Here is a 12336-nt window from a genome sequence, read left to right as displayed (position 1 = left end):
GTGGGGGAGAAGAGGGGGGAAGACAAACTGAGGGTGGGTGCAGGGGGAAGACAAATTGGTTTTTTTTCTTTCTTTTTTCTGGGTTGTCGGTAGGGAGAAGAAGAAGATTTGGGGGGGGGGGGGGGGGGAGAGAGAGGGGAGGGGGGAAGAGAAACTGAGGTTTTTTTTTTCCTTTATTTTTTTAATATTTAAAAAATATTAAATGATTTTTTTTAGTTTTTTTTAATTTTTTTTTAATTTTTTACTAGAAAGTAGGCTCTGGATCAAGCCACGTCAATATTTAACTAACAAATTCAAGGCCAGGTGGAAGGTATAACATTGGACCAAATTCTAAAGATGAGGTATGACATTGTCAATTTTAAAAGATGAGGTATGATAGTTTCGTGACATCAAGAGTTAAAGTAGTTTTGTATAATTTATCCTTAAATTTGACTTCGGTTTTTGCAAATAGTCCAACCAAACAAGTATTCAAAAGTGTAAAACGTAGAAAGTATTTGTAGAAAGTATTTTTACGTCTAAAAAGTAAATTTCAAATAAAGTACCAAACAAACTCTAAACCAAATTTCGTAATTGGTTTCCTTTTAGTTTTATTGAAAAACACTACCAACTACCAAACAAAATGAGTAATTCAATTTTTATGGGTAATATGTGAAATATTGTTTTCTATCATATGGATTCAATTGAAATTAGAATCAGTGTGGTACCAGCCAACCACTCTCCCATGCCGACATGAAGTGCTTGCAGCAAGGAGTAAGGAGTTCATTTCTCTTTTTGTGTCACTCAAACAACGACCTCCGGCTAAACAATACGTTACCCATCACCGTAAAATGGTGAGCATCGCCACCACATTATGTCCTCTTATGAAAATCATGTGTGCGATCTAATGGACACAATTATTTACACCCATACTTCCATAAACAAACGTTACAAACCTACTTCATGTAGCATTCTGAATGCTCGTAGAAAACTGACAATCACATGACATTGCCGTAGTTTGTAGACATTTTCTTTTCATAAAATGCACCAATCCGAAAAACTGTACACATCGAAATGGGAACAACGTACCTCGCTGCTTTTGATGTTACTCGCAGAAAAAGATGTTGGTTTTGGGTTTTGTTTCTCAACTTGATCCTAAATGAATTCCGGAATGCTTTTAAAAGAAGCACGGCTGGCAAAAGCAGTCGATTGCGTGCATCAGTTTCCTACGGGGCCCTACTGCATTGGCACCCATGTCTTTGAGCTTCTTCATGGTCAGATTCACCAACTGGAACTTACTCAGACCTTTCCTCTGGAAAATGCTAACAAACTGCCCCAGTCCTAGTGATGCTAACCACCTGCTTAACCCGCCGGCTTTCTGAAGCTTCCTCTCAAGATTCAGAGCTCTCAGCTTTTGATTCAGCAGCATTCCCTGATCAAGGAAAATACTCGGGCCATGTCGTAATTTTCTTGGCTGAATGATGGCTTTTGAGGTTTTAAATACTCCCGGTGTTCTATGAGACTGTGAAGTAGCAATCTGATCTGGATTTCGTAATTCCATTCTTATATCTCGCTTGATTGACTTCCCAAATGTTGAAACGTAGTCAGCAGAAGGAGATTTTCTAGTAACTTGAACAACCCTTTTATGAGCAATAGATTTAATCCTCTTTTGCTCCTGAACTGAAGTCGTCTTAGGAAATGCCTCAGTCTCGACAGGAAACTGTGATTTGTTTCCTTCCGCTTCTCTGGCCACAGGTTGCAGCTGGACTGGTCCTGGATTTGGCGGTGGAGATTTATTAGCAACAGGCAGGGGAGGTATCAGAATTTTGACTCTCTGCTTCTTAACTATCACCCAACTATCTTGCAGATCAGGATCATTATCGGAGTTTGAAGACTCAATTAGACCACCAGTGGAGGTATTATTCTTGTGCTGGGCAACCCCAAGCTGCGTTTGCCTTTTCTTTGCCATCATCAGAGAACCTGCTCGTGAAATCAAATGTTCACTGGATCAGAAACAATGAGATCATTGTCGACTTGAAATTCGCCTCCGTATCTTAAGCAATTTAACACGATACAACAAATACTTCAGAATGCAAAGGTTTTACCCAGTAAAAAACTTTACAGTATGTTTATATCAAAATTCAGAAACAAAGTCCGACGAAAACACTGCGATTATTGTGCTAGTAATGAATAATGAGTGCAACAATGCACGGACTTTTCTTTTCAGATGGAATTAAAGCATCCAAAAAGGGTATTAGTTCCCTCCTTACTAACATTATAATCGAAAATGTACTTTCTTTTTATCTTCATCTAAAGATCATATCTAGAAAAAATCATTGGATTTGAAGATCGAACAAATGGACTGTTATTTGTGCAAAATTAAACAAACTTTAATAATTTTAACTGGATTAAAGTTTCAAATAAATTCATGCATTTTCAAGAACCCAAACAATCCCAGAAGCTAATGAAGCAAAGAGTCATGCTTGCACAAGCAAAGATTAAAAAGCAAACAAGAAAATCGAAATGGGGAAATTTACCAGTAGGAAGCTGGAGGAGGAGGAGGAGGCGTGATGGGTCGGTGGTTGTTGCTTAGGGGACGGCTTCTGGGCGGTGGATCTCAGAATCTCAGATCAAACGGGTTTGGGTCGGGTGCGCAGGTGGGTCTCGCTTTCAGTTGGGTTCGCAGATGAAACCTGAATCTTTTGGTTTAGGAGAAGAGAGGCTGTCTATCCTCTGCTCTGCCGACTGCAGCCGACGGACACCGGGTGCTAATCGAATCGAGGAGATGGAGGAACAATTGTCAACTCAACAGTTCAAATTTACCCCACATATATTTTTTTGTTGATATTTAACCCACATATTTTTTATTGCTCAATTACCCCACAAATTTGTTTACACCTTCACAATTGAGTCAAAATTCTATAAGTTGTTGCAGTCATATTTAGAATAGGAATATAATTGTGTAAATCCTAGAGAATCTGGAAAAGTATCTTATATTCCTATTAGGATTAGATTACCTATTAAATATTGTAATCCTAAAGGGAAGGGTTTTACCCTTCCTACTATTATAAATAAAGGCACAATGAGGTGAATTAAACACACCTCACAATTAAATCAATCTTTCTTCTCTCTCAATATTGCTGAACCCCTCTCTCTCTCTAAACCCTAGATTGTTCAATCAAATAGGCCTACAACACGTTATCAGCACGCTCTTACCAGAAACTGAGGAATTGAAGCATCGTTGGAGGAGACTATCATCCACCAAATTCAAAGACTTATTTGTTTTCTACTATTTAGGTACACTTAAAATAAAAGAAGATATTTGAAACGTCCACGAAGCATGAAAACATTCGCCGTGATGCATGAACCCTTCTATGTTTATATTTTCCCTTCGATATATATATATATATATATATTGTATATGTTCATATATTTGTTTCACGCATTGCACAATTAAATTGTTATGTGGTGTTTATACCATACTCAGGGCCTCTGTATTTAGATCTCGTATAAATACTCGGAGGACTCAAATGTAATTATGTAATAAATGAAGGGGCAAATATGTAATAAGTGAGGAGTCCTTATTCTATAAAAGGACTCATCACTCTCTTCATTGAAGGAGCCAAGTTTAGGCCAGGATTGAGGGCAAGGCTTAGGCCACAGAAAATGGGCTAGAAAGCACACTGCCTCTAGCCTTCTTGTATATTCACCATTCAGAGTGAAACAATATCAACATCAGTGTGGACGTAGCCTAAACATTGGGATGAACCACGATACATCTTGTGTTATTTACTTTCTTGCAGATCCACGGTCGGATTTACGTTGTTCCAAGACTTTCCGGTTTTGTGCATCAACATTTGGCACCGTCTGCGAGAAATGATACGAAAAGTTGTGTCGGTTCTCTTTCATTTTTTCACCTCCACCATGAATCTGCAAAAACCCAAAAACCTCACTTTTTAGGCTTCTCCAGAAAATTTTCGCAAACCTTCAACCACCTATTTCTTCTCTCTCAGTTAGTCAACACGGAAACCAAAGATTTCAGCTGCAAATTCACCTGCTTTTGCAGAAAGCCACCTTCTTTTGCAGAAAGACAACACGAAAACCAAAGATCTCAGTCTCCTACACTAGTCCAATCCACTTGCTTTTGCAGAAAGCCATAAACAACTCACAGATCCGAGTTGCAGTTCACTATGGCATCCCATCCACAACGTCCATTCTTGCTTTCGACTCAATTAACACCCACCTCACAGATCCGATCCAATTCACCGATCCTCCACAATTTCAAGTCCCCGGTCGACTCCAATCCCACTCCAAATTCTTCCGTCAAACTCTGTCGTCTCGCCTGGGTTCGGCGCTCATGAATGTTTCTGGCCTAGGTTCGACGCTGACAAGAAGAATTAACTCTCCGGCGAGCAGTAGGTGCAGAGCCCGATGGTGGCCAACTCAATGCGATAAGAATTTTATTATCAGATGAGATGGGTTTTTAGACCCAGAAGAACATCTTTCGCAGTGACTTAGAACCAATTCATTACGGACATAGAGACGACTGTTGATGGTATAGCCGTAAACGGCATCGTCAAACCCAACCCAACGGCATTTGGCTGCAGATACAGGAGCAAAAATGGCCGAGTCTCTTCATAAGGCTTTCTCCATCATTGGATTCACAGTTCGTTTGTAAGGACCGAACCACTTGTTTTGCATATAACGATCATTCTGCCACGGAGGCACAGAGAGATCCGTACTCCTCAGCGATCTCTTCACTGCGTCGCTTGTGACCCGCATAATCCGTTTCAGGCTTGTCGAGACGTATCCTGGGTTGCAGTACTTGAATGGTTTCCATTAGGTGAAGGTTGTGTTGCGTCCTAATGTGTCCGGTGGGATGTATGAAAAAGTTACGATTATATCAGGCAGTTGTAGTTGCAGCGACGGTGGTGGAAGCACAAGGACCGTCATCGATCGAACCACAACGGAAATGGAATGATTCAGTGAGACATAGGAGAGTGTCCCTAGTGCAGTTGCCTAAAATCAGTTCAAGAAGACTAGACTGACAGTAGAGAGGAAGAAGATAAGCTTTCTCAATAATCAGTTTGTTATTATTCCTCTTGTCTGCCATCTGCCAAAAGAAAGAAAAACAAAGAGAAAGCAAAAGCAAAAGAGAGAGGCGCAGTGGGAAACAAAAGCAGAAAGCAGAAAGAAATCTCAGAAAGCAAAAGCAGAAAGCAAAAGAAGATAAAAAGAAGCAGACATAATTGCGGTGGCATGCAAAAAAGGGAATTATGGGCGTGACCCATTGAGCAGAGGGTCGTATTTATTTTTGAATGATGTGATTTATTTTTCTTATCTTTCGGAGACATCTGTATAACCCCATAAGAGGGTAATAAAAAAAAACAAAAAAAACGGCAAGCTTAAAATAATGGCTGAAATGTTATGTGGAGGGCAAAGGCCCATATGCCCTAAAGAGTCAGGCCCTATGGCTTTAAACTCCAACCTCCATCCCTCCACTTAAGGTTCACCCTCTATTATCACCAACCAGGTAATCAAAAGTACGTCCAGTACTCCAAAATTATTCGGCAACTTGCCGCTATTATCACCAACCAGGTGATCAAAAGTACGTCCAGTACTCCAAATTTATTCGGCACCCCGCCGCTATTATCACCAACTAGATGATCAAAAGTACGCCCAGTACTCCAAAATTATTCGGCAGCCTGCCGCTATTATCACCAACCAGGTGATCAAAAGTACGTCCTATTATCACCAACCAGGTGATCAAAAGTACGTTCAGTACTCCAAAATTATTCGGCAGCCTGCCACTATTATCACTAACCAGGTGATCAAAAGTATGTCCAGTACTCCAAAATTATACATGAACATCACTCATGTCAATCATGCATAAACATTCATGAGCATCACTCATGTCAATCATACATAAACATTCATGAACATCACTCATGTCAACATTCATGAGCATCACTCATGTCAACATCCATGAGCATCACTCATGTCAATCAACATAAATATTCATGAGTATCACTCATGTCAATCAGCTTCGAAAGCTTCATTTACAAAGCTCCAGCTTCAAGAGTTCCAGCTTCGAAAGCTTCATTTATAGAGCTCCAGCTTCAAAGTTTCATTTACAAAAGCTCCAGATTCAAAGCTTCAATTTCAAAGCTTCACCTACAAAGCTTCAGTGCATGGTCTACAAAGACCACCTCCGAACAACTGCCACTTAGGCTCATATATGGATTGAATTTGAAGTCTCCAGCCAACAACCTCTATTGACTGAAGACTTGGGGGACTATACTATGTACCATATATTAGGCCTTATGAAAAATACTTGGGAGACTTAGCCCATCATTTATGTATTGAGAAGCGAGCCCTTATTCTATAAAAAGACTCCCTCACCTTCATTAGAGAGAGCATCACCGCCTGCTGAGCAACCGCCTCGCTACGAGCATCACTCTAACCCATCACTTATGTATTAAAAAGCGAGCCCTTATTCTATAAAAAGAACTCCATCATCATCATTAGAGAGCATCGTCGCCTGCTGAGCAACCACCTCGCCGCGATCATCAACTCTAACCCATCATTTATGTATTGAAGAGCGATCCCTTATTCTATAAAAGGGACTCCCTCACCTTCAAACGCCACAAGCCGAGCTAACCAAGGCAACATAAGCCACAAGCCGAGTAGCCTCGCAACATGTGCTACTTCTAGTTGAGCATCATTTCACATTGAGCACCACCTTATATAGAGTATCAGTTCTAGACGACATCTAGTTACTTCGTCCCATACATGAACTGAATTTCAAGTCTCTAGCCAAAAGACTCTCTTGACTGTAGACTTGGGGGACTACTGTTTATACCATACTTAGGGCCTCCATATTTAGGTCTCGTATAAATACTCGGAGGACTTAAATGTAATTATGTAATAAATGAAGGGGCAAATATGTAATAAGTAAGGAGCCCTTATTCTATAACAGGACTCCTCACTGTCTTCATTAAAGGAGCCAAGTTTATGCCAGGATTGAGGGCAAGGCTTAGGCCACAGAAAATGGGCTAGAGAGAAAATAGGCTAGAGAGCACACTGCCTCTAGCCTTCTTGTATATTCACCATTCAAAGTGAAACAATATCAACATCAATGTGGACGTAGCCCAAACATTGGGGTGAACCACGATACATCTTGTGTTCTTTACTTTCTTGCAGATCCACAGTCGGATTTACGTTGTTCCAAGACCCTCCGGTTTTGTGCATCAATATGTAGAATTTGTGAGTCAAAGTACAAAATTAAATTAGATGCATATTTAGAGTTTTCCTAAACCCTATGGGATTTTGAAAAAAAAAAGAAGGGAAATTGGACATAATTTGGCACTACCTCTGCGACACAACATTGGCAGCAGCCTTTTGGGCTTTGCTGCACCTACATGGACCTCCAGGCTTTCAGTCTGCTTGAGTGGAATAAGCCTACAGCCCTAGCTCCTTCTCTGTGGAGGCTTGCAGTCTTCCTGGACCTTGACCAAACCCATGGCAAGCTTTGCTTGCTGGGTTTTTGTCCTGCACACACCCATGCCCGCAGACATGCTACCTTTGGTGCTAACCCACTCGATTGGGCCTTGTTTCCGTGTCGCCCGCAACACAGGAAGCCAGCCTATGCGGCTGGGCTCCCATTCGAACACACATGCCAGCCTACGGGGCTGGGCTTTGTCCACTCGTGCCCAACCAAAGTCAACTTTTTGCGTTGGGTTTTTTGTACACCCACGGCACCAAGCCCAAATATTTTTGGGGCTATATTTTCTATCCAATAATATTATGTTAATATTATTTAGCTTCTACAATCGACCCTATATGACCCAATTTATTGAATTAATTAAAAGTGACCTACAGTCCATTAATCTAATAATGAATCCAAAATTATTGACCTGAAGATCACTTTTGGATATTAACGATTCAATAATTTATTTTTATACTTTGAACCGTCACATACTTTCGTAGTAACGAAACTCTCACACTTGAGTTCCCGAAAAACCTCAAATCCACTACACTTAGTTAGTATATTGCATTCTATGTTTCTTGCAAGAACATCTCATTATGAACTCATTGTTCATAAGACTAAATTGAACCTGTAGTTTCAAATTTAGTGCCTTTGAAACCCGAAGTTTTCATTCAAAACATATCACATGAAACCCGTAGTTTTCATTCAAAACATACCACATGAAACCCGTAGTTTTCATGCATAAATTAAACCACTACATGTTTATAGAACCTGTATGTTTTACGATTTATGTCTATGGCTTACCATATGACTAATCACGTTTTCTCCCTCCATTTTAGGGACATGTCGAACTTGAACAAGCTCGATTTCTCCGCTCTAGAAGTCTCTGGAAGAAACTATCTGAAGTGGGTTCAAGACGTGAAGCTTCATCTCACTGCAAAGGGTATTAGAGCCACTATTGAGGCACCTATCGCCGACAAACCTGTTGACGAAGCTCAGAAGGCTACTACAATGATCTTCATCCAAAGACATATTCATGATGCACTGCAGACTAAGTATCTCGATGAGGAGGACCTACGCACCCTTTGGCTTGCTCTGGGTGACCGTTTCGATCACCAAAAAGACATATACTTGCTTGAAGCAAGACACGACTGGCAGCATCTTCGCTTCTAGGACTTTAAGTCCGTGAATGAATACAACTCTGAAGTTTGTAGAATCCGTTATATGTTGAAATTCTGTAAAGTGGAACTAACCGAATCAGATCTCTTGGAGAAGACCCGTTCGACCTTCTATGCCACCAATATTGTCCTGCAGCAACAATATAGTGCACAGAAATTCACCAAGTTTTCTGATTTGATCTCTATTTTTCTTGTCGCTGAAAAGTAGAACCAACTTTTGATGAATAATCAAGCTCGACTCACTGGCTCGAACGCCGTGCCTGAAGCACATGCGACCTATTCTAGCAGTCATAAATGACGAAAGAATCGTCGTGGCCGTGGCAATGGGCGGCAAGCCCAACCACGGGCCCAAGGTCAATAGAGTGCCGCACCTAAGGGAAGAAATGTGACCCATCAACGTCCACCACTCGCCCCTAAGGTCCTAAACTTCAAGAACAAGGGCAAAGTTCCTGTTCAGGCTGCTTTTATTGAACTGGCCATGTGCTATTGCTGTGGATCAAAGGATCATTGGTCACGCGTATGCCGAGCTTCCCCTGATGCTTTTGCCAAATATCATTCTCGTCGTGAGTCTAACTTTACACATGTGAATCATCCGGAAGATGCAACTACATCAATGGAGATATCAGATTTCCAGGAGGCGTCAACATTTATGGATAAATAAATTAGACATGTTTTTAGGGTGTTTAGCCACTAGGAGTGGCCAACCCTACCCCCTATATTGCTAGGTTTATGGTTTAATTTTGAACAATTTTACTATGTATTTGGAATAATTTGTTTGGTTTTGGTTTGTTTTGAATTATGAATTGTTATTTGAATGGATATTATTTTCTTGAATTGCTTAATTGAATGAATGGACTTATATTTATACATGTGACAAATTCAATCAATTTATTTCTAGGTATTTCTAGTGGGGAAGTTAGTTGTTTGACAGATTATGCAACCACGCATACCATCTTGCGTGAACGACACTATTTTACTAACTTAATACCCAAGAAAGCTCATTTGACAACTCTCTCAGGCCCATCCAACCTGATTGAAGGATACGGAAAGGCACGTATCATGTTGTCTAATGGTACAATTCTGACCATTAAGGAGGCACTCTATTCTCCACGTTCTGGAAGAACGTTGCTGAGTTTTAGAGATATTCGAGATAATAAATATCATCTTGAAACCACTGAAGATCATGGTTCTGAATTTTTTTGTATCACTTCGTATGAATATGGCCAGAAGCATATTCACGAGAAGTTGGAACGCTTGTCGAATGGGTTGTACATCATAACCATTCGCGGCATAAAAGCCCATAGTGTGGTCGGCCCTATGCCTAAGTTCCTAGACACTTTGTTACTTTGGCATGATCGTTTGAGACATCCTGGACGTGACATGATGCGCCGTATCCTCAAATCTTCACACGGGCATAAGTTACATCCCTATGTTGGACTCCACCATACAAAGCGTGTTCTTTAGGGAAGTTGAATACTCAACCCTCATATACAAAGATTATTCATGACCTTCATAAATTTCTTCATAGGATTCAAGGGGACATTTGTGGACCAATCCAACCAACCTGCAGACTATTTAAATATTTTATGGTGTTGGTTGACGTATCGACAAGATGGTTACATGTTTGCTTGTTGTCCACACGCAACGCCACGTTTGTTAAACTCCTAGCTCAAATCATTAAGCTAAGGGCTCACCACCCTAATTATCCGATCAAGTCGATTCAATTGGATAACGCTGGAGAGTTTACGTCACAGACTTTTGACGATTATTGCATGTTAGTAGGAATTAATGTGGAACATCATGTGCCCCGTGTTCACACCTAAAATGGCATGGCAGAAGCTTTCATAAAGCGTCTTCAATTGATAGCTCGGACTTTGGTTATGAGAACCAAACTGCCGGTATATGCCTAGGGCTATGCAATATTGCACGTAGCTATGTTGGTCCGCCTGAGGCCCACCGCTACCCAACCACATTCACCGTTACAGTTGATCATTGGATACGAGCCTGACGTCTGGCATTTACGGGTGTTTGGGTGCGCCGTTTATGTGCCAAGAGTGCCGCCTCTACGTACCAAAATGGGTCCTCAGAGAAAAATGGGAATCTATATTGGTTATGATTCACCATCAATTGTTCGTTACTTAGAACCATTGACAGAAGATCTCTTTACCACATGTTTTATGGATTGTCACTTTGATGAGACAATTTTCCCATCGTTAGAGGGAGATAAGCATGCTAACATTCCCATAGAATGCCGCGAATTGTCGTGGTATGCTCCCACTAAGTCTCACTTAAATCCCCGCACTACCAGTCTGAATTGAGGTGTGTCGAAATAATAGATCTTCAGAGCATTACTCAAAGCATGCCAGATGCTTTTAATGATTTAGTAAATGTGACAAGATCACACATACTCGCTGCAAACACACCTGCAAGGATACATGTACTTTGTGTACGTTAACAACCTGTCTAGGAAGGCTAGACCGTCCTCGAAGATGGGGAAGCCGCACCCTCCACGCGGCAAGGTACATTGGTAGTTAGCCAATCATTTGCTTCGACCCTGAAGCGTGGCAGACCCATTGGTTCAAAGGATTCACAACCCCAGAAGAGGAAAATGGCACCAACTAGTGACCCTAGTTTGAATCCGACCATTCCTCACTCATCCGTTCCAACGCATGAGGTTATTCTAGATTACGGTGATGCTTTAGATGAAACATGCCGGCCTCCCGAGAATCGTGAGATTTCAGTCCATTACACAGTATTGGATGAGGTTTGGAATAGGAATGAGATGATCGAAGATGCATTCGTGTACTTAGTAGCTACTGACATCATGCTCATCGATAACATTGAACCACATTCCGTCGATGAATGCCGACGTAGAACCGATTGGTCAAACTTATAACAAGCAATCCAGGTCGAACTCGATTCGCTTACGAAACGTAAGGTATTTGGACATATCGTTCCTACACCACTACGCATGAAGCCCGTTGGCTACAAGTGGGTTTTAGTGATGAAACGTAATGAGAAGAATGAAATAGTACGATACAAAGCACGCCTCGTAGTGCAAAGCTTCTCTCAGTGCTCAAAGATTGATTATGAGGAGATGTATTCCCCCGTAATGGACGTTATAACATTCCGCTACCTAATCACATTGGTAGTTTCTAAAAAACTGAATATGTAGCTTATGGATGTGGTAATCGCGTATCTATATGGGGATTTAGATACGGAATTTATATGAAAGTTGCAGAAGAACTTCCATTGACTGGTTCAAATAGTTCTAAACCACGAAACACTCTCTCAATTAGGTTGAGAATGTCACTCTACGGATTAAAACAATCCGAGCAGATGTGGTATAACCGTCTGAGTGAATATTTGACAAGTCAGGGTTATGTGAACAACAAACTATGCCCATGCGTGTTCATAAAGAGTTATATTCCAGATTTGAAATCGTTGCAGTTTATGTCGATGACATGAACCTCATTGGGACTTCCACAGAGTTTGAGGAAATTGCTACACACTTGAAATAGGAATTTAAGATGAAGGATCTTGGGAAAACTCGATACTGTCTCAGCTTGGAGATTGAGCATTGTTCGGATGGAATCCTAGTACATCAATCAAACTACACCCAAAAGGTGTTGCGACGTTTTAATGAGGATAAAGCGAACCCTTCGAGTACACCCATGGTTGTTCGAACTGTAA

The 12336-nt window shown here is 41.0% G+C and overlaps 1 protein-coding gene across 2 annotated transcripts; it reads right to left on the bottom strand.

Annotated features, from left to right (window-relative positions):
• Positions 1-738: 738 nt before the first annotated feature.
• Positions 739-2803, bottom strand: LOC103414801 (uncharacterized). 2 transcript variants are annotated; one of them, XM_070812240.1, is made up of 2 exons: positions 2514-2803; positions 739-1956 (listed from the first exon to the last, which is right to left on the bottom strand). In XM_070812240.1, the coding sequence occupies exon 2, from the start codon at positions 1946-1948 to the stop codon at positions 1154-1156; it is 795 nt and encodes a 264-aa protein (XP_070668341.1). In that variant the 5' UTR covers positions 1949-1956; positions 2514-2803; the 3' UTR covers positions 739-1153. The 2 variants fall into 2 exon arrangements, with proteins under 2 accessions (XP_070668341.1, XP_070668342.1); XM_070812241.1 differs by having other exon boundaries at positions 739-1979; positions 2514-2778.
• Positions 2804-12336: the final 9533 nt, after the last annotated feature.

Source organism: Malus domestica, chromosome 14 (assembly GCF_042453785.1).
Source record: "Malus domestica chromosome 14, GDT2T_hap1".
Taxonomy (NCBI): domain Eukaryota; kingdom Viridiplantae; phylum Streptophyta; class Magnoliopsida; order Rosales; family Rosaceae; genus Malus; species Malus domestica.
The sequence above is the reverse complement of the archived record's forward strand: the minus strand, read 5'-3'. Positions and strand labels throughout refer to the sequence as shown.

Coding starts and splice junctions, on each gene's coding strand:
- LOC103414801 (XM_070812240.1), bottom strand. CDS start 1,948: ATGATGGCAAAGAAAAGGCAAACGCAGCTTGGGGTTGCCCAGCACAAG.